We start from the raw sequence: 20,851 nt of genomic DNA, 5'->3' as shown, positions 1-20,851 counted from the left end.
AACATAGCAATTACACAAACACATGTATGGGGCTTTTGAAAAAGTTTTTTTTTTCTCTATTTAACATACACACCAACCGTTGTTTAATATCATATTTCTCGTAATAATTGAGATGATTTTTTTTATTTCATTTTTCTCTATTTCTTTTGCTCCTCCTCTTCCCATCCATTTATTGAGAATTATATTTTTTTTCGTCTTCAGAGGGGAATCTTGCAAGAATGTTTAGTAAGAAAATTATTATTTTAAAATATTCTTTTTTATAAGGAAACAAGAAGAAAATTCTAGTAATCTCCCACACAAACACACTCATATTGATTTGTTAAAAATATTTTTTCTTTTGTACTTTGAATATGGTGCTAAATGGGAGGAAATGAATCAATGAGCGAAAACTTGATGATAACAGCATAACTTGTTATGTAACTTTGTACTTCTTCACTTCGTACAGTTTGGAAAATTATATTCAACTATATACTTATATGTATTGATGCTACTGTTGATGCAGTACGAAGAGCATAATAGCAAATAGCATAAAAGTTAAATTGAAGCTTTTGCAAATTTAACAATGAAACTATGTATTGAAAATAATCCAATAACTTACAGGGAAAATATATTTTCATTTGATGTTTTAGTTTGGATTAATAATTAAAACTTTTCAGTTGAATTTATGAGGAAAAAAATTTGAAAAAGGGAGAATATTTAATTTGAATTAATTAATTTCTCTAATTTTTGTACTCTAGATTTTCATTGGGGGAAATTCTAAATAAAGCAATGTTATTGATTCCCAAAAAGGGTTAATATTAAAAAATTAATAGGTTAATATTAATTTCCATCCTGTAATGAAAAATATTTTCAAGCTTTCAAAAGTTTCTCGGGTAAGGAAAAAATTGAAAAAAAATCACAAAAAACCAAAGAGAATCCAATAATTAAAAAAAAACTTGACAGAAATCACAATTTGTATGAAAATCCAATAAATCCAACTTTATCAGAAGCTTCACAAAAAAAATTGTATTTGGCACTAAAAGTAATTGAAGCTATTAGTGAAGGAACAGAGAAAAAAAAACTTTTCATTCCCGCATTGAAATGAAAATGGGAGAATATGAGAGAGACCGTGAGGAGAAGTAAAATTGGTTATAATGGAAAACTTGAAGCTCGAGGTTTTCTATTTTTGATTTAAATTAAAAATTCTCAATAGGAGTTTGACGATATTTTATAATTTATTCAGCTATTATCACTTATTGTGTGTATTATGATGTGAAATAACAACCCGCGCGTACGACATGAATAATAAATTTATTTATGGGGAATAATATTTTCTTCTTGTCTCAAAACGATGTTTTTTTTTTGCCTGGAAGAGAGAATTTGTATTCATTTGCGACGTTTTATACGTTTTGTGTTTTAAGTGAAATTAAATTACCAAGATGGGGTGCAGAAATATTACTAACTGACAAACATTTTCAAACTAAAATGGTATATAAATGATATAAATGATAATTTATTATGAAACTCTTCCTGATTTTCTGATAAAGACCTCTCTGTGCACGCCATGATAAATACAAATGCTTTGCAAATATTGTTTCTTCTGGGCACGATAAGAAGAGAGAAATATCAAGAGATTTAATTTCTTTAATAATTCACTTAATATTTTACTTTTTTTTTTGGGAAATGTAAAAATTTAATTTGTTATTGTTTTGCATTTTATTTTTATTCATGGAAACTCAATTTAGCAAATGATTAAGTGATAAATTGTTAAATAGATTTTTGTAATATGAAAGAGGGTAAATGTGAGCGCATGAGCTAACTAGCGAGGAATGAGCGATAATTCATTTTATCATTTTAAATAAATATTTAGTTGAGTTTTTGCGTTCTCATTTTTTCCTGGAAATCACTTCTCATATTACACAATGTTCAAAATAAAGTTTTTAGAATATTTAAGGAATTAAAATTTAATTTAATTTTTTGCGGAGTTAGTTTTTACTTGAAAATAAAAATTATTGAATATCTACCACAGATTCTACGACGGTTTCTATTTCCTTAATTTTTTTTTAATTTTTAGTTAATATTGACGATTCTTTTATGAAGCCAAAAAAAAACAAAAATTGGTTTAAATATTAAAGAAAAGTCCTAAGAAAATCTTTTCAAGAAAAACCTTCTTAAACCAATAAAAAAAATATTTTTTTTTATTTTACATTAATTTTTTTTGATTTCTCTTCTTTCAAGAAATTCTCCATTTCGCGAGGATTTCTTGTACATAGAGCTTGTTTTTTCCGCTAAAATAATTTTCCAAGTCAGTTTTCTTTGTAACAATTCTTGAACTTCTTATCGTAATAAAGTAATTTTTTAACACCATTTGTATACATTTATACTTTTGAAATTTCTTGTGCAACAACATTGAATGTTGAACGAATGTTTTTGATACAACAAATAAAAGTCGTTCTCACCAAGAGAGCTATTTTTAGCACATTGATATTTCAAACTGTTTTTGCATTCTTCACAAATTTAGCGTATTAATTGAATTAATTGAAAAAAAATAGTTATAGGAAATGCAGGGAGTTTTTTTTTCTAACAAATTCCGCGATGAGGAAAATAATTAAAAAGATTCAGAAATTGTCCAAATATGTCTTATTTTTCACCATATTTGCAAGGAAAAATTAAATTAAAAAAAAATCTTGTAGTTGGAATTAATTCTTGAAAAATTCCTAACAATAAGAATCTTCGTCAAACAAAAATAAAAGTAAATTAATAAATTTAATGACGGATCATTCAATTCAAATAAAGTTTACAAAAAGATTCCACCAGTTTAGGGAATAGTTTGTAAAGTTTTTAACCAATGAAATCACATCTCAAATCTTCTCATGATTTTTCAATAAATAAGAAGAAGAATTTCAAGTTCCCTCTGATTGGTTGATAAATTCAATAAGACTTCTTATTGGTTGTCGCCAAATTTTACTTCCCCTCCTGGTGGTGTTTAAGTGCAATGTTAATTTGAATGGATTAATTTAAAATCCAGTTAAATCTTCAACATTTTACCTTATTATTTGTTCCTTTAAGGCATTTGGACCTCCAACCGCCTACCATGGACCATATACATTCTTCAATCAGGTGCAAATTGTTTCCTTTGTGCCATCCACAAGTGGTGCAGCATCACCACCGCCACAGGGATTAAATCCTTCGCCAATTTTTGCGCAGGATCCCACCACGAAGCATTCACAGCAGAATAACAATATAACGACACGCAGAAAGAATGCCATCCGTCGATGTGATGCCGTGGTGGCAAGTGAGGAGAATCGCCGGATATCAGTGCTTAAGCTGGGCGACTGTATCCCCGTACGTCCGTGGAGTGATCAGCAAATTGTGTGCCTCGCAGAGATTCGTATGGTGTGGCGGGATCGCAATGAGCAGTGCCTCCTAATTGGGCTACGACTGTACTTTGTACCCGAGAATACCCCAATGGGGCGCACAACGCATGGGGAGGATGAAGTTGTTGCCATTTCGGATCGTGTTGTAATTAAGGGGGATGATCTCCTTTCGTGGCTCGATGCGAGTCTCCAGTGGAATTGGGGTTTTCGCATTGACAGATCCATGCAACACAGCAACATGCCCCGTGATGAGGGCACCGCTGTGCCTTGTGTCGCTGTAATTAGCTTCTCCAAGTACTGCCGCTTTCGTGCCCTCATGAAGCGTATGGAGAACATTGAGAATGAATGGCTCAAGAGGAGTCTCATAGAGGCACTCGGGGGTAATGCCGTGGATCCCACGTGTAGTCGTATTGTCTTCTGCCGCGAAACATTTGACTACCCCGAATTGGAGACGCATGAATTGCTGTGCAATCATTTGGCGCCAAAATTGAAAGGACGACCACGTGGGAGGAGGAAGAAGACATCCGGGTCAGAGGGTCATCAGGGTGGTAAATATGGGGATACGAGTGATTCGGAATCAGCGGCTGAGTCTGAGTCTTCCAGTTGTTCCTCGAAGATGGTAAGAAAGTCTTTTTTTTTTCTTTAATTTACAAAAAAGACAGAATTTTGCGATGTTTTGATTGTTTTTTTTTTGTATAAAAAATATAAATTCTTCCAATTTATTCATTTCTTTTAAATTAATAAATTTATTAGATGCACTTGAACATCAAAGAAATAACAATATTTTAAAATAAATGAAAATAAAGAAATTTATTTATTTATTTTGTAGAATTTTTATCTAAATCTGATAGCTGATTTGATTTTATTTTTTTTTTAAATAAAATGAATGTAAAGAAAGAATTTTAATTGGTGCCAAAACTCTTAAAATATTTTTCTATAACCTTTCTTTATCATCTGCAGAATTACGCAAAGGCCAAGCTTGAGGTGCAACACCTGAGATATAGTCAGAGGAGTCAGCGGGTACGACTGAAAACGGAACAGAGTACCGAAGTACCGGAGAACGATGGGGAGATAAGTGAGGAAAAGCAAAAGGCAATGAAGGAGAAAGAAAGGAAATTCCTTATGGAACTTCATCAATTTATGGCCGAGAGGAAGACTCCCATTTCGAAGGTTATGTGGCTGAGCTTGAGGCGAGGTAAGAACGTGAAATTCTTATCTATATATTTCTTTTTTTTTCTTTTATGAAGAATTAATTGAGATATTAAACGTTCAATATATATTTGTCTTTGAATGAAATTGAAAGAAATTTTAATATTTGTTTCTTTAAATTATATAAATTTAATGAAACATAATTGATTTTTAAAGTTATTAAAAGAGCTTTCAGATTTAAATTAATATTTTAATGTTGTATGATTGAAAAGGCTTTAACGATTTATCTTCGTGGAGGAGGAAAATATTATGAATTTGTATCGAACGCTGTAAATCAATAATTTTAAAATATCCATAGATTGTTGAAATTGATGCAAATAAATTTTTAATGATGTTTGTGAGAAACTAAACAAGTGGAATATTTTGTAAACTTTTTTTTCTAAAAGCCATAAAATATTAATTTCCCTAACTGAATTCAGTTAGAAAATTCTTCTTCTAGAATTTTTTTTATCATTTTCTCTTCTTTTTTTCTCAATAAATTAAAAATTAATCATTAATTTGTGAGATTTTGCTGTTAAGTTTATGATAAAATATTTCTCACCAGAGGGCTTTAAGCAATGCAGAGACATCTAGTGGGGAATTTTTAATAATTACTTTATTCATTGATAAATTAATATAAAATAAATAAATTTTAATATTCTGTTTGATGATAAAATCAATATAATGTGGAATACCAGAGATATTTTATCAACAAGTGGAGCGTGAGATCAGGTTGTGGTTTTTTGGCATTCTGATGGTGAATAGATTTACACAAAATGGGTTTAATGGGGAAGATAATCACCCACAAATGAGGTGAATTGTGAGGTTTTTCAAATGTTGATTTATCGACACAACATTCACTACTTTTTAACGTTTAATACAATTTATTTAATAAATTGTTTTTAGAAGATCTGATATTTTATTTTTTTTAAAACAAATAATAATTTAATTTCCCTTTCTTCTTTCTTTTTTTAGTAAATCTGTACGACATTTACACAAGAGTACAGGAATTTGGGGGCTACGAGACAGTGAGTGTTAATCGTCTGTGGAAGGCACTGAAGAGGAATAGCCCCGGATTGACACACAACAAGTACGAGAAGGTACTGCTGCCATTTGAGCTGCATCAGCGTAGCCTCCAGGAAGCCGAGGAAGCGTGCAAGAGGGAAAAGCTCGAATCGGAAGAGGATGAACGTGGGAAGGAAGATTCAGCACCAAATGGCCAAATTGTGGGTCCACAGAAGACCATAAAGGTGGAAAAGGTTGAGCCGGAGCTGAGTAAGGAGCAAATGACGGAGATTCAGAATAAAGTGAAGGCCAAGGAGCAGAAGCAGCATCAACAGCAGGGAAAGGAGTGCCAGAAGATGCAGGTATCGGTGCCGGTCACCGTCATTGTTGGATCAACTCCTGGGCATGAAGAAGTGGTGAGTAAAGAGGTTTTATTAAACATTTTTTGCATTTTATTTAAGGACGTCAAAAATGGATTTAAATTATCAATTTATCAGTTTTTAGCAATTTATTTGAGTCATTTTTAAGATTTTTTTTGCAACGTTTTGTGTTTTTTTTTTAAGTATTAAACAATTTGTCTAACGTTTGACTCTTACTTTAACATTCTTTTAAAAAAATTGACATTTTTCCTCAAAGTTTGACATTTATTTCTAACGTTAAAAGACGTTTAATGATTTTCGTTTCAATTTTAAAATTTGATGTTCATTTTCTAACGTTTTTCGTTTACTGTCTTACTTTTGACATCTTTTTTAACCCTTTAGCTTGTGTTTTTTTTCTCTCTAACATTTGATCTTTTTCCTAACGATTGATGTTTTTTTTTTGACATTCAAAATTTCGTCTAACGTTTAACCATCTTTTCAAATGACTGACATTTGTTTTCTGTAGTTTGACGTTTCTTTTCAAATGACTGATATTTTTTTTCTGAAGTTTGACGTTTCTTTTTAAATGTTTGACATTTCTTTTCTGAAGTTTGATGTTTTTTTTTCAAATGACTGATATTTTTTTCTGAAGTTTGACGTTTCTTTTTAAATGTTTGACATTTCTTTTCCGAAGTTTGACGTTCATTTTCAAACACTAAATGTTGTCAACAATAAATTTTGTTCTTTCTAACGTTTCTCATTCTTTTTCAAACGGTTAACAGTTTATTGTTTTAAATTTAAAAAAAAAATAAACATTTTTTTTCTTTAGAATATGAGAAAAATTCCTAAAAAAAAAAGGATTTTCCCATTAATTTTCACAAAATGTTTACGAAATGAATGGCATTTGAATAAATAATTAATTTTCATTGTACATATAATTATCACAGAAAACCACAACATCATCAAAGCAGATACAAATTCAACAACCACGCACCACAATCACGGTCCATCAGACAACAATTCACCCACAGGTGTCAGGTAGTGGCAATACGACGAAGAGTAGCAGTCAGCAGATTACCAATCAAATTCAGATTACAAATGAGATTAAGATTCAGCAGATAACACTGCCCAAGGGGGCAAAATCCAGCGATTCAAGTGATAATGGCGATGAGCACGGGAGTGCAAAGGGCCTCCGGCATATACGTGTAAAGTCAAATGGGCGAAAATTCCCGGAAAATGTCCCAACGATTGATTTACGCGACAGCGATGAAGAGGTGATGATTAATCCGAGAGTTAGTGCCATGTACCCACCCATACGTAAGAGGAAATTGGATATTTTACGTGAAGGTGGCTTGGAGGTGACACCCATTAGGTCCAGGGATCCCATTCCACCGCTTAAGCAGCCACGCATGGAGGCACGAAGTGAGCAGAGGGAGCAGCAGCAAAGTGTCTTCCGGAAGGTTGAGAATATTCCCAAATTCCAGTCAAAATGCATGTTTACGCAGTCTGGGAAGATTTTTGGGAATCCCAAGGAGAATGTTTCACAGCGTGCCACGAGTGTGGGTGGTGGTGGTGGTGGTAGTAGCAGCAGTACGACTGAGGTGTTGGATTTAACGGCCAAAAAGGGAAGCAGTGAGACTGGACGTAGTGGGAGGAATCATCATATGGGGAATTTAGCGAGTATCGTACCAAATTTCCCGGCTCTTGCTAATCCCAATCTCATGATATCCTTCGTGCCACCTGCTATGCCCAATTTAAATGACAATAAGGCAGCACTAAACTATGGGAATTTCTTGCCACATATGCTCGCTGAGGCGGCCAGAATGCCAGGATTTGGACTACCGGTAGCACCCCCAGGTGGTGGTGCCCCAACGCATCCACCTCTAAATTTCCCCCAACTACCACCGGGGCTAACTATTGCCAATCTGGCTGAACTCAATGCAGCCAACATGAATCCCTACCTAATGTCCTACATGTATGGCTCGGAGGGATTCCTACGACCACCATTCTTTGATGCTACGAGCAAAAATGGCAAATAAGCCAACATCGTGTCCATATTATGCTGTGATACGACGCTATATAAATGGAGGGTTCCTCACCGCCCCCAATGCCGCAAAATTTGGTTTCCAAAAGAAAAGAAAATGAGTAAACCACCCAAAATATTCGTACGTGTTTTGTCCGTGATGAATTTAATATAAATGAAGAAAAAAATACATCTAGTGTAGAAATTCTGTGTGCTTATTGGGAAGATAATATTCTTTACAATCTAAAGATTAAAAAATAAATAAAATGATGGATTATAAAATATAAAAAAAATCATGTATAAGTGGAATTTATGAAGTAACATAAATCTTTGTTTCATACATCATTATTCTAAATGTAATAATTGTGGAAAAAAATGTGAGGAATTTTTTTTGAAGAAAAAAAATACAAAGAAAGTAAATGAATTTGTTTATTTTTAGAGCTTAAGGACATTCACTCTCGGATTAAAGATCTTTGTACCTAATTTTAAATATTGCCCTTAAATATTAAAATGAGGTGAATTTAATCTTTGAAACATAAAAACATTGAAACATGCGTTCTTTTATCACGATATTTCTTCTGGAAATTCCTCTCAGAGGTAATTTCTCAGTCAAAACGTCTTTCTTTTGGCCTATTCTACGTAATCTTAGCGTTTTTCCAATTTGGAAATATATGGTTGTATTCTAGGATAGGGACACTTTTCAAAATCAAGATGAAAATGAACCCTTCCGCGTTTCTTGGGTCATACGCCGACCCAAATGTGAAACAATTTAGACATTCTGACCGAGAAAAGTCCTCTGAGAGCATTTATAAAATAACAATTTTATGGGAATTTCTTCCTTTGCCATTACATCCAGAAGCCTTGATTGTATAATATCACCTAATATTTCTCTTCATTACTCTTCCGGGAATCGGATGAGTATTGTCGGAGAGGTGCTTCCTGTCTCCAGATTATGATAATATGGTGGTAACTGTAACTATAAAATCTTGGTCACTTCTTGGATTGAAGATCTCATCTCAGGATTATCAAGTCTTGGACAATTAGGGAATGCTGGTGCAAAATTGTGAGTTTTTCGCCGGATTTGTGGTAACTTCTCATTAGTAATGATAGAGTGACCTTCGGATTGGGGATCTCATCCCAGAATTATCAAGTCCTGAGCAAATAGGGAATGCTGGTACAAAGCGTCGTGTTTTTGGCCGGAGTTGTGGTCTTTGTGTCATATGACAGCAATTTTTCAACTTTCCCGTCACATCGAGGGTCTCTCTTGAGTGCTGGTTTTGGGGATATTATCCTGAGATTTATTAAGTAAATTATTAACGAATTATTAATACAATTTACCGCGGAATATGTGAAATTTACAGTGCAAAAGAGACGACGATTGTGAATGAAAATAATAGTCCATCGAAAATTAATCGATGAGACAATGAAGCATGAATGAAACCATCATCTACTCTCTATCGTCTCAACCGTGGGTTTTCCACATTTTCTCTACAGAGATTCGGCACTTTTGTTTTGATGGATTGTACACAACAACAAATTCGTGGCGTTCGTGACGGGTTTTCCGCAATTTTCACGTGATAAAACCCCCGAAATAGTTCAATGATGCCACTATTTGTGCACCCAGGTGAGCTATTGTGATAAGGTGTACAGGTATATGGGTATAAAAGACAGTGTCCATGAGAAAAGAGAAGCAGTTCATTGACCCAGGCTCTGTGTGACAGCTTGAGAGGACCGCCATGTTTTTTTTTGTAACTCCCCAACATAGTTTTCCATAACGTTGGACTTTCCATTGCAATTGTGCGGTGTTTTCCGCGTAAAAAGTTGCGTAAAAGTGTACGTAAATACAGACTGTGTACCCCGTGTATGCGGTGGTGGTGTTATCTAACTGAATTTGCTGAATTTTCCAACAATTTTCCGCAATGGATACAAAAGATTTGGGTGAGTGTTGAAATAAATATCTTTTTGACATTTTATCTCGCTCTCGCACCACATATCCGCGATTTTCTCTTCCCTTTCTTACGTGTGTGTGAGGGAAATGAGGCCAATAACACACTTGGTCAATGATTTCATTCATCCAAAGCCTCCTCTGTTTGAAGAGAAATTCCGCAAAAAGTTGAATTGGGGGGAAACTTCGTGCGGGGCTGTTGGGCCATTTAATTCAACCCTCCTCCCACATTCATCCTGGAAGTGCTACGCAATTCAGTTAAGAATTTTCTTTTCATCCACTTCCTGTCTTCGTCGCACCCGTAGTAATTTAATGGCTAGAGGAAGCGAGAGAGCCAATGTGTTTTCCTCAATTTCGTTAAGAGAGATCGCGACTAGTCTATGGGCTACATCAATACAAAAAAAATTACTTTTTTCCAAATCAATGAAACTCATTGCAATTTAATTGTTTTTCTTGAAACTTTTTTTTTTAAATGAAGGAAAGTATCTTAGTTTGTTGTTGTTTGTAGAGATTTTAACCTTTTTTTGATATATGTAGTTCATACAGGTAGAATTTCTTATTAAACCGCCATTTTGTTTTAAAATAACAGATAGATCTAGAAATTCTAGAGTATAAAAAAATGATTTTTTTTAAAATTTACCTTCAATTTACCATAGCAAGGTCAAGGACGTTCAAATCCTCAATGAAAACATCAAGATCTAATAAAAGAAAAATACAAAACATTTGTAATAGAGTTTCATATTTTTAAAATTTGCTTTTAAGTTTGTAATGGTGAAGACCCAAGACTAGAGACACACACGCTCTCAGGTGCGTGACGTTTGTTGTGACAAGATGGACGCCGTGGGGAGTGGGGGGAGTAGAGAGACTCGTGTGCGGTGAAAGTTGGGCGTCTCTCTCACCCCCATGCCCAGGTACCCACTAGAGATGAGAGAAAAAACACCGCAGATGGGCGCCCACACACTCTTGCCCAATTCTCACGCGCTCGCCGACGAAAGCCGTACCATGACCTCAATCAGCTGCAAGTGCAAACAAGTGCGAGTGGGACGGGGTTAATGTCAATTTTCCGGGGCATAGATAGCATAGAAAAATATGTAGGTATTATGTAGACAAAAAGTTTGGCTCAAAATGGATTTAGAAAGAAGAATTCTTCAATGAATTAGGTAGGTGCACGAAAAATTCTTAATTACCTTCTTTATAAAAATTAATCAGTTGGAGATACTGACCACTATAATACCGAGGAATAAAAAAAAGGAAAAGAAGTCTTAGACGGAATACACTACTCAGTCGGGCTTGAAATTTTAAGTCGGTTTTTAAGTCGGTCTTAAGGTTTTAAGTCAGTTTTGGATCAGGCTTGGATTATTCTGAGTTGTCCAAGAAAATATGTAAGATTTTTTGATTAAAAAACTATTTTATTTTATTTTTTTAAATTTAATTCTATATAAAAAAAATTTAAGTCAGACCTAAAAAAAACTGACTTAAAACCTTAAGATCGATTTAAGAACCGACTTGAAATTTTAAGCCCGGCTGAGTAATCAATTTCGCCCCTCATCATTTTTCAAGGTCCAATAGATTTGTAAGGTTTGTGTGTAAATTGAACATTTATGGACATAACTTTGAGGTTTAAGAAAATTTGATATTCGATTTTCCAGTTACGATTTCCTAGTTTGTTAATTTAAATTTCAAAATGAAAGATAATACCTTGTCCTTCATTTTTAAATTCTTAAATAACTTTAAAGAATTTCTTTTTGTAATACTAAGAAATAGCTATATGTTGAAAAAAAAATCTTGGTTACTGCTAGATACGATCTCATTGTCTTCCGATTGTCAGGTCTACACTAAACTTATTACACTAAAAAATCAATGAAAGAGGAAAATGTTGGATTTATATAAAAGAAAACTCAAAATACTAAAATTAAAAACAAATTATAATAATAAATTCTCTCTGAAAAGCAACTTTTCTTTCATCTCATTCTTCCGAGATGCTGCCAATATGAGGGAGATTCTCGTTCCTCTTGCGTCTGCATTCTCCTGGTAGACACTGCTTTGCATGTATTTATTTATTGTCTTACTCTTGCACACGGATCCATGGGTGGGGAGTGAGTGAGGAAGGCGGTAGCGTGTAGAATATTATTGAGGAGTTATTTGAAGGTCACACCATTCTGTGAGATATTCTTGCTCGCTGGATTATATGTCTTTTTGTCCTCAACGTCTTAATGGATCCCTCCCCCCCATTTTATTGGGTTCCTATCTCTGAGTATTCTGGAATTTTTAGTGATGGGAATTAAGTTTCTTCTTTTTCATCACCACTATGTGCATTATATTCCTCGATGGTTGGTTATTTCATGGAATAAGAAGGGAATCAGAGAGGGACCAAAAATGGGAATATAGGAAAAAAAAAAGAAAGATTGTAAGAATAAGAATATATCAGGAAATTTACGACACTCTGACCCACATTTTTGTCGATAGCAAACTTTTTTTTTCTTGTCTCCTCCATCTCTTTCGCATCTCATCCCCCCACCTAGCTGTATACGCATTTAAATCATTTGTGAAAAAATATGCGTGCCTAGATCAGGTTCTATATCACTCCGTTTTTCTTATAATGCTGCTGCTGCTGTGAGCTTCTTGTAAGATTCCCCTCCATCTCATGGCGCGATATCTCCAGCAGCATTTCCACGGGAGAGAGAGAACAATTTGTATGGAAATTTTATACATTTAAGCACCGACAAACAAACACACATACAGGTAGATGATCTTTTTTTTATTTTATTTCTTACTCTGCTCAAAGCAAAAATCACCAAACATTTGGGCGACCTTGAAAATCTAGTTCCAATCGACGCGAGTATATATTTTTATTTTATTCAGTCGACTGTTTTTTTCTTCTTTTTCTTAATTCTCTTTCCTTTACTTTTATATGCTGAAGAGGTCTTCTTTTGTATTGGGGCAAGAAGAGAGAGCATGGAGAAGTAAATGGAAAGAGAGAGAGAGAGCGAGAAAAGAATAAAAAGTATAATAAAGAACGTATAGGATGCAGATGTTCTTGAAACTATTTCGTTAAATAGTTTGAAGTTTTTCTTTTTTTTTAAACTTTGCACAAGTCCTAAAAATTTGTCAGAATGGACAATTAGACTTAAGATTTGTGGGCTATAAAGACTAAAACACCTGCTAGTTTTTTTTCCACTAGATGTCACTATGGTAGGGGCTGTCCACCTAGTGAGAAAAATAAAAAAAAGAAAGGCGATCTAACGGACTTTACGTCTGGACATTTTTTTTTATTGCGTAAGAATAATTAGAATTCTTTTTGACGTCAGATAATCATTGATTATTTTTTCTTGTTCTTAGTTTGCCTGCGAGTATTGCTAAAAGCCAGCTAATTAGGTAAAATCTCCGAGAAATAGGATGTAATTCATGTCAAATATTTAATGAGGCTCTTCCTGTTGAATTTCAAACATTTTTGTTCTTTGCAAACAATTTTGGATACTTCAGACAATTTTTTTCAAAGATTTTTATCACAGCATAATCACACAGAAGACTCACAATAATTATTCTTAAAATTGATTGAGCAAAAATAAACAAACCTAGAGCTTAATAAATAATCTGTACACCCTTTTTGTAAATCATGCACATGTAAACAATACAAAGTACAAACAATTAATGTTCTATTGAAGGCAAAATGTCAACAAGTAGATTCTTGCGACATGTTTCTCTGCCTGAATAAACATTTTATAAATTTACCCGTGCCAGAAGGAATGTCGCCAGTATAAACAATTTTCACCCAAATGATATTCACTTTTGAATAATTGAGACATATAGACAGAGATTTAATTTTAAAATCAAATATATTGAATTGAATGATATTAAAAGTTTCCACATACACGAGTCATACTTATATGGATATTACATTTTGCATACAGTGCTGTTGTTTAATTTTTGCACAGCCTCAGAGCTGCAATTTACAGTCAATTTTTTTTAGATTAGAGGTAAAATTTAATAATAAGTATGGCTTAAGTCTGTTTCTAAAACAAGGCTTTTGTGTTTTTTTTAACTGAAAATTAGATTTTTTAGGCAGATTAGCCTTAAAGACGAATTCAGCCTAACCTGACTTCAAAACCTTAAGAAAGCGCCTAACTTGACTTAAATCATAAAGCCTGGTTTAGGAAAATTTAAGCCTAGTTAAAAAAGCTTAGTCTTGATTTAACCGGCTTAACCCTTTGAGGAGCACACACAAACCAACCAAGCGTTTGTATCAGCGTATGACCAAATTGTCTTTAAAGGATTAAAAAAAACTTAGGTTCAGTCTGAAGAAACTTTAGGCTGACTTAGAAATATTCAGTTGAATCTACAAAAAAAATATTCAAACTTAAAAAACTTGGGCATGGTTAAGAAAATCTTAGGTCTGACTATAAAATTCTTAATCAATCTTAATTTTTTTTCTAAGTTTAACAGTAAATTAAACATAAAAAAATATCCCACAAAAACTCATGAAATGTTGAGTGTTCATAAATTCTTTGGGGATAGTGTAAATCACAATGTTAAAAAGTTATGCGTGTGTGTGTGATTTATTATTAATTTTCAATGTCATCGGTAACCTTATGTGAATGAAAACAATAAGTCAATTAAAAGGAATTGAATTTTGCAAATTTTGTGACTTTGAATTGAAATTTTGTCTTCCTCTCTGTGTCAGTTTTTTTTTTTTTTAATTTCTGTCTGTGTCAACAATTGAAACCAATCGTCTACCATTTAAGAATAAAAAAAAAGAAAAGAAATCTCAATCATTTTGTGATGTGACATAAAAATCATCAACTTGTTATATCCATATGGCATTTTGTCTTTCCTTTTTGTCCAATACACTTCAGGTTTATTAGCATAATCTGCTTTTTTTATGCTATACAACAACTAGATATTTAGTAAATGACAATGCTCATATAGTGATTAAAAGGAGAGACATCACCCCAAGAATGGTTGCTTTGACATTCAAACATCTCTCTGTGAAGATCATATAGAGAAAATAATTTTATAAATATGTGTTTACAATGAGGAATTCTTTTTTTGAAGAGAAAATTCCAGGAAAAATTTTATATATAGCAAACATGAGATTTTTGTGCATATAAATATAATTTGTAATTTATCATCTTTTGGTGACACAGAAATAAAAAAATAAGGTATTTCTTTGTTCAATAGAGGGAGAAAACACATCAATTTCACGTCCTGTACACCATTTAATGGTTTTTTATTTATTTTTCTTTACAAAATAAAATGTTTCCCTCATTTACCTCATTTTTCCTCCATTCATATTGTTAATTCTTTTAGCAATTTAATTTTTATTGTTAGTTGTAAATTTTTTAATGCTAGCATCATTTGCATTGGCACCCTTATCGCATAAGCCATTTGTTATACTTTTGACACTTCATTGACATTTGCAAACGTAACTCTTGATAGATTATCTAATTGTCATTTAAAGTTAAATGAAAGTTTAAAAAAAATGATTTTTTTAACATCTTTAGCCGCCTCTTTAGCACTGAAAAATCTCACACGTTTCATTAAAAGTATGTGACAAAATATTTTACGATGTGCTAATTGTGACAAAAACACGTGCTGTTTATAAATAAATGCATTATAATCTTTATTTATCCGCTCACACATTTTAAGCATGCAATCCCCCACAATTTTCTTTTTTATTAAGAAGAAAAAGAAAATCGTATTAAATACCTGAATGAATTTCAGTTTATTCACCATTTTGAGGGTATTTTATTTCAAATGAACCCATGATTTACTATTAATTTTAAATGAATTATAAATCTAAGACTTTCTTACAGCTATTGTAGGTTTCTTTAGGAAAATGGCCAGTAGATAAAATCTGTTAATCTTTCAAAAAAACTACAATTTTTTTTTTAATGAAGCTTAGTTACCAAAATTAAACGTTTATACATTGAAAATAGTGCTGTTATAAACTGTTATAATTGGTGATATAAAAGAGAGTTAAGAATTAATCTCACTTTAACTTATTTATTAAGTCTGTTTAAATCATATTCATCTACGTACTAGATTTAAAAACAAAATTAAAATTTTTGTGCATCGTTGTAGGACCATTTTAAAGTAACATGGTTTGTGGCTATACTGCGAGACTCCACTGTATTTTGAATGCATAATTCTTGAAAAATTTTACTTTTAATGTATTGTTGACATGAATTTGTCATCAATGGGTGGCTATTCGTGGCAATTTTCCTGTAATAGCATCAATTTTATCTCATTATTTCCCTCTCCTGTGATATTTTATAAATGTATATAAAACATTTTCTTCTCTTGCAAAAAAAGCTCACATCGCGTTCTCTCTCTCTCTCAGAACAACCTAACACACATTACTATACATAATATACCTACATATAAAATGCTTTGGGTGAGCGCAAATTTCATGATGTTGAATTTGCAATTGGTTGTGTTGCTGACAACGCAGCTGAAGAGTTGGGTGCTTTCGCGCCGGCGAAACTCTCAGAATCTTTCTCAATAAAAATCGCGTGTAGTTGTGAGAGAGTCAGAGGCACTATGAGAGGAGCATTTGTGGGCAATATAGTCGTGCAAGACTCGCAGTTTCATTCCAGCCGGTTAGACGGTCGGGTCCGCGACTGACGGTGCATTTCTGTGGAAGAGGATGCACGTCAGAGTATCTTTTTTTTGCAAATCTTCTCCACACAGTGTGATGGATAAATAAATCAACGTTGTAGTTGGGGAAATTCTTTTTTTTTTGCTAGGAGAATTTCCTACGTGACACGAGTCAAGGTCTTAGGTCACGAAGGTGATTAAATTTTAAATGCAATCTCCGTGTGTTGGAAAGCACATAGGCTACACAACATGGTGTAATTATTAAAGAGTGATGTACCTATAGAAAAGCACAATAATAAGTTTTTAAAAAAAAATCTCAATTTGCCAACTGCTGTGCGTCTTGATGGTAAATTAAAAAAAAATGCCACGGAAGAGTTATTCAGTGTTGAGATAAATTTTTTTCTCCTTCACTAACTCTGTATTATTGAGGAGGAATATATAGTAAATACAATTCCAGCGCTGAGGAATTTTTCAGGCAGTGTGTCATTAGGAAATTTTCAGAGTGAAAAGTGTTTTTCATCAGCAAAAGCGTGACTCTATGAGGGAAATTCTTTTGCTTAATGTGCATTTTAATATTAGTTACATACCTTCTACCTTTACTTCTCTCTTGCACATTTTGCGCGACGCAATTTCAATTTTTTGGCGTCTTTTTTAAAGTCGCACACACACCTCATACTTTTTTAAACATTTACTCTTCTTTTTTTTTCTTCTTACCTTGGTGTCTTGTAGGTGTGTCACCCCGAAAATAAAGTTCTCTAAAAGTTGTTTAGTTGACGAGAAAAATAAGACATCCTTTGAATACAAATTATGGGTGCCTGCCTATGCTACATATGATGACTTTCCTGCGGAATTTTCGGTCGTTGAAAAGAGTTTAAGAATTTTCTAATTAGGTTTTGAAATTGCAAATTAAAGGACTTTTATCCTTTGAATATATTAGAAACTAGGAGGATAACCTTTGACTAATATTCTGTTTAAAACTCCATTAAATAAAAAGTTAGGTAGGTCTTGAAATAAAAAGCAAAGTGTCACTGAAGTTTTTTGAATTAATTAGTGAAATTCACAACTAAGTTCGGCTTAGTTAGTTTCCTAAATCAAACTTTAATTTTTAGTTCAGGCTTAAGTTTTTCTTACAATCAGGCTTCTCTGGCTTTAAGATTAAATCAGACTGAATTGAGGTTTAATCGATTCAATGAATTATTTTAATTTATCAATGTTGATGCCCTTAGACGATCAAAATATGCACCTGATTGTCTTCACACAAAGAAATTTGTAAAGAATCACCCTAAAATGCATTCTGACTGACCTAATTCTGAGAGCTTAAAGGCCTAACCAAGCAACAGCGTCAAAAGACGCTGTTCGTTGTTTTTTCTCACTTGCTCTTTGTCAAATTGTATTGCGCTGTCACTGTCAAACAAGAAACGCGTTTTCTATGTTATATAACCGCCTTTCTTGTGTGACAGTGACAGCGCGATACAATTTGACAAGGAGCAAGTGAGAAAAAACAACGAACAGCGTCTTTTGACGCTGAAGTATGGTTAAGCTTTAAAAGTCTGATCTTAGGAAGAATAATCCGAATTGAAAAACGTAAAGTTGGGTGTCGGGTTTAAGAAAACTGAGGAATAAAATGAAAAACTCAGACCTAGTTTATAAGCTTTTACCTATCTTAAACTTCTTAAGCGTAACCTTAAAAAACTTAAGTAAATATAAATTAAAATAACAGGTCTAGCTAAGAACCTAAAACCAGATTTAGGAAACTTAAGTCGGACTTGGTAAATTTCTTAAAAAAATTAGGAAAAAGCCCTATTTTTTATTGAGGATCACCCACAATGTAAGAAGTTTATTAATTAAATAATTTCTATTTGACATTAAATACATTCGTAGTTCAAAGGACATTATGCACTTTATACGGAATAGGATCTAAAAATTTTATATTAAACTATTTAGTTCCTTTAGTCAACTGAAACAGTTTAAGAGCAATAAAAGTCATTTCATCATGTGTTGAGCGATGTAAATTGTAAAAATGACACAGTGTAGTGTAGGTTTATATTACGCCTCCGAAATGTGTAGACTTTCTGTAATTCAGACGACCATGAACTGTTTGCCAAAGACAAACTTGACCGATATGTTTAATATTGGCGTGTCTCATGCGTCTCTCTATGTCGCTTTTTTTCTCCCTCTTCGGAGTCATTGTTGTTCAATATGAAGTGTTAAAATTTTCTGTCTGTGTTTACATACAAGATTATTCCGTGTGCTAGACTCATATCAACATTCTTTTTTTTTTTGATAACACCCAACTGCATTTAGGAGTTCACACAAGTATATAGCACGGAGAGAAATATTGTGATAGTCGTGTGCTTTCTTCATTTTCAAAATGAAACGTTGCCCCGCAGACATTTTTTTTACATCTTTGTTGTGTGATAAGAAAATGCACTTGTTATCAATTTTATTAAAATATATACTGTCTCACTCTTTTCCTTTCTCTCTGATGCGAAATTTCTTTCAGTTTAGTCGCGAATTTTCATTCAAAAGCAGTGAATGAAATTGAGATTTCTTTTTTTTTTCTGTTTGTGCTTCTAATCAAAATGATTATTTTTCTTTTTGACGAAAAAAGAGGGAAAAAGTGAATAATGTGACTGAATTTAGTGAATTTTTCTGCTGAATACTTGAAGGTGAAAGCCTAAATCTAAGTTTTACTGCATAAGGTTTAGGCTGAGATACTGATCATTTTGCAAAGGAAAAAGGATCCTAAAGAAAAAGACATCCAAAATGATGAAAAAAGACAAACCCATGTTATCCGTAGCGGCGATAATTCAGGCTCAGGGGAAGCTCTGGGACAGAAGTTTTGCAGGTATGATTCAACGTAATTTTTAATTAATTTTAATTAATCATTTAACTTAAAAATTAAATGAAAGTTTTTGCCATTTTTCTGGAAAATTTTAATCAGAGAGGTGAAAACGCGAAAAAATATTTTTTTTATTAACAAAATCAATCAAAGCATATTTCTAGAGCTAAGAACAGCTAAGAATATTCTTTCTTAAATTCAACAAGACATTTCAATTTATGCATGAATGGATATTTCATTCTGAATCACGCAGATTAGAAGTCTGTGAGCTGCAATTTTTATTTCAAGTTATTTTAATTCATTGATTAAATTGAATATTTTAAACAAATCGATATATACTCACCACAACACCCAGGAATGATATTTAAATTAAATAGCAACCGCTAAACCAGTTTAATGTACAAACTCAATTAATATTAATTTTTTTTCACGCAATTTCATACACCAACATTTTATTGATTTTTGTGGTTGAATTTTCCGCACATTATATGCTGGAGAAGGGGGAAAATTTATTCGACAATGACAATGAAAATTTTTTACCACGGACTTTACCACGGGAGAGATCTCCTTGAAAATTCCCTGAATGGTACAACAACAACAAAAAAATCATTTTATCCTTCCAAATGTGAATTTCTCATTAAAGTCGTCAGACTGTAAAATGGTTTTGTCTGAATAATTGAGTTGCAGCAGCAAAAAGAACCCTGTATGGGAGCTCTTCTCTCTCTCCTTTTCTAAGGTCATTGTGGCGCGTCCTTCAGTCTCACAACCCCCCAGCTCACACCCCCCGCATTTTGTAAACTGTGAGAATTTCCACGCTACACACATCTTCAAGTTGCATTCACTTGGGGAAGGTCGTGAAGGTTACCAACTATTCCAACACATAGTGCTACAAAAGCTGGGAAAATCAATATTTGAGACATACAGCCCCATGCATTAAATCGGCATCCTTGCCCACCAACATACAAAGTCTCCTCCCCACAAAAGCTCAATTGACAAACAACCCCCATTTTCAGTTGCAATGCCAATTGGCGCCTTGTTTTGATCATGATATTATTCAGAATATGGTGATATACAAAACTCAATATTGCAATTGAAAGTCCTTTTAGATTTATCAGTAAAAGGAGTTTATATATTTTGTCGTTTATCGCGACATTGCTGGAGGACGCAAGATAGCCATTGAAAATTTTTAAAGGGTTAATGAATGTTAAGAACGATTTTCCATTAATGAAATTATGTAAAATTTAATTTAAAAAATATGTTTTTTATTGCTATTTTAATGCGTAAAGCATATGCTTCAATCAATTAAGAATACAATTTTTGTTCACACATACGAACAATTATTTTAAGCATATGCTTCATGCACAAATATACTAATTACGTTACATGCTATTAGGGGCGTGGTTTATGTATTTTAGATCAAATAATTCTATACGAATATTTAAATATCTCGTTATAAAGAAACTTTTAAACAACTTAATAAATTTTATCAATTTTTGATTTAATTTCACAAATTAACTTATAAATATTTAATACTCG

General features: G+C 33.0%; 2 protein-coding genes across 17 annotated transcripts in view; both read left to right on the top strand.

Annotated features, from left to right (window-relative positions):
* The window catches only part of LOC129795577 (protein ultraspiracle), a 37,230-nt gene that overhangs the window by 2,141 nt on the left and 14,238 nt on the right, over positions 1-20,851 (top strand). For 4 of the 16 annotated variants that reach the window (XM_055836996.1, XM_055836991.1, XM_055836995.1 and 1 more), the window contains exons 1-2: positions 16,453-16,666; positions 19,085-19,321. The exons of 1 other annotated variant lie outside the window; for it this stretch is intronic. In XM_055836996.1, coding sequence (XP_055692971.1) covers positions 19,240-19,321 — 82 coding nt within the window. In that variant the 5' untranslated portion in view covers positions 16,453-16,666; positions 19,085-19,239. Of the gene's footprint in view, positions 1-9,426; positions 9,870-16,451; positions 16,820-19,084; positions 19,322-20,851 lie in introns of those variants that run through there. 11 more of the 16 variants (XM_055836990.1, XM_055836992.1, XM_055836985.1 and 8 more) reach the window with 8 other exon arrangements.
* LOC129796688 (AT-rich interactive domain-containing protein 5B-like) lies at positions 1,766-8,351 on the top strand. The gene is made up of 5 exons (XM_055838810.1): positions 1,766-1,775; positions 3,008-3,975; positions 4,317-4,551; positions 5,520-5,965; positions 6,856-8,351. The coding sequence occupies exons 1-5, from the start codon at positions 1,766-1,768 to the stop codon at positions 7,945-7,947; spliced, it is 2,751 nt and encodes a 916-aa protein (XP_055694785.1). The 3' UTR covers positions 7,948-8,351.

Source organism: Lutzomyia longipalpis, chromosome 4 (genome assembly GCF_024334085.1).
Source record: "Lutzomyia longipalpis isolate SR_M1_2022 chromosome 4, ASM2433408v1".
Lineage (NCBI taxonomy): Eukaryota > Metazoa > Arthropoda > Insecta > Diptera > Psychodidae > Lutzomyia > Lutzomyia longipalpis.
The sequence above is the reverse complement of the archived record's forward strand: the minus strand, read 5'-3'. Positions and strand labels throughout refer to the sequence as shown.

Bases quoted from the DNA above. Each gene is read 5' to 3' on its own strand.
- LOC129796688 (XM_055838810.1), top strand. The intron at 3,976-4,316 runs GTAAGAAAGTCT...TATCATCTGCAG, and splicing joins CCAGTTGTTCCTCGAAGATG to AATTACGCAAAGGCCAAGCT. The intron at 5,966-6,855 runs GTGAGTAAAGAG...TAATTATCACAG, and splicing joins CTCCTGGGCATGAAGAAGTG to AAAACCACAACATCATCAAA.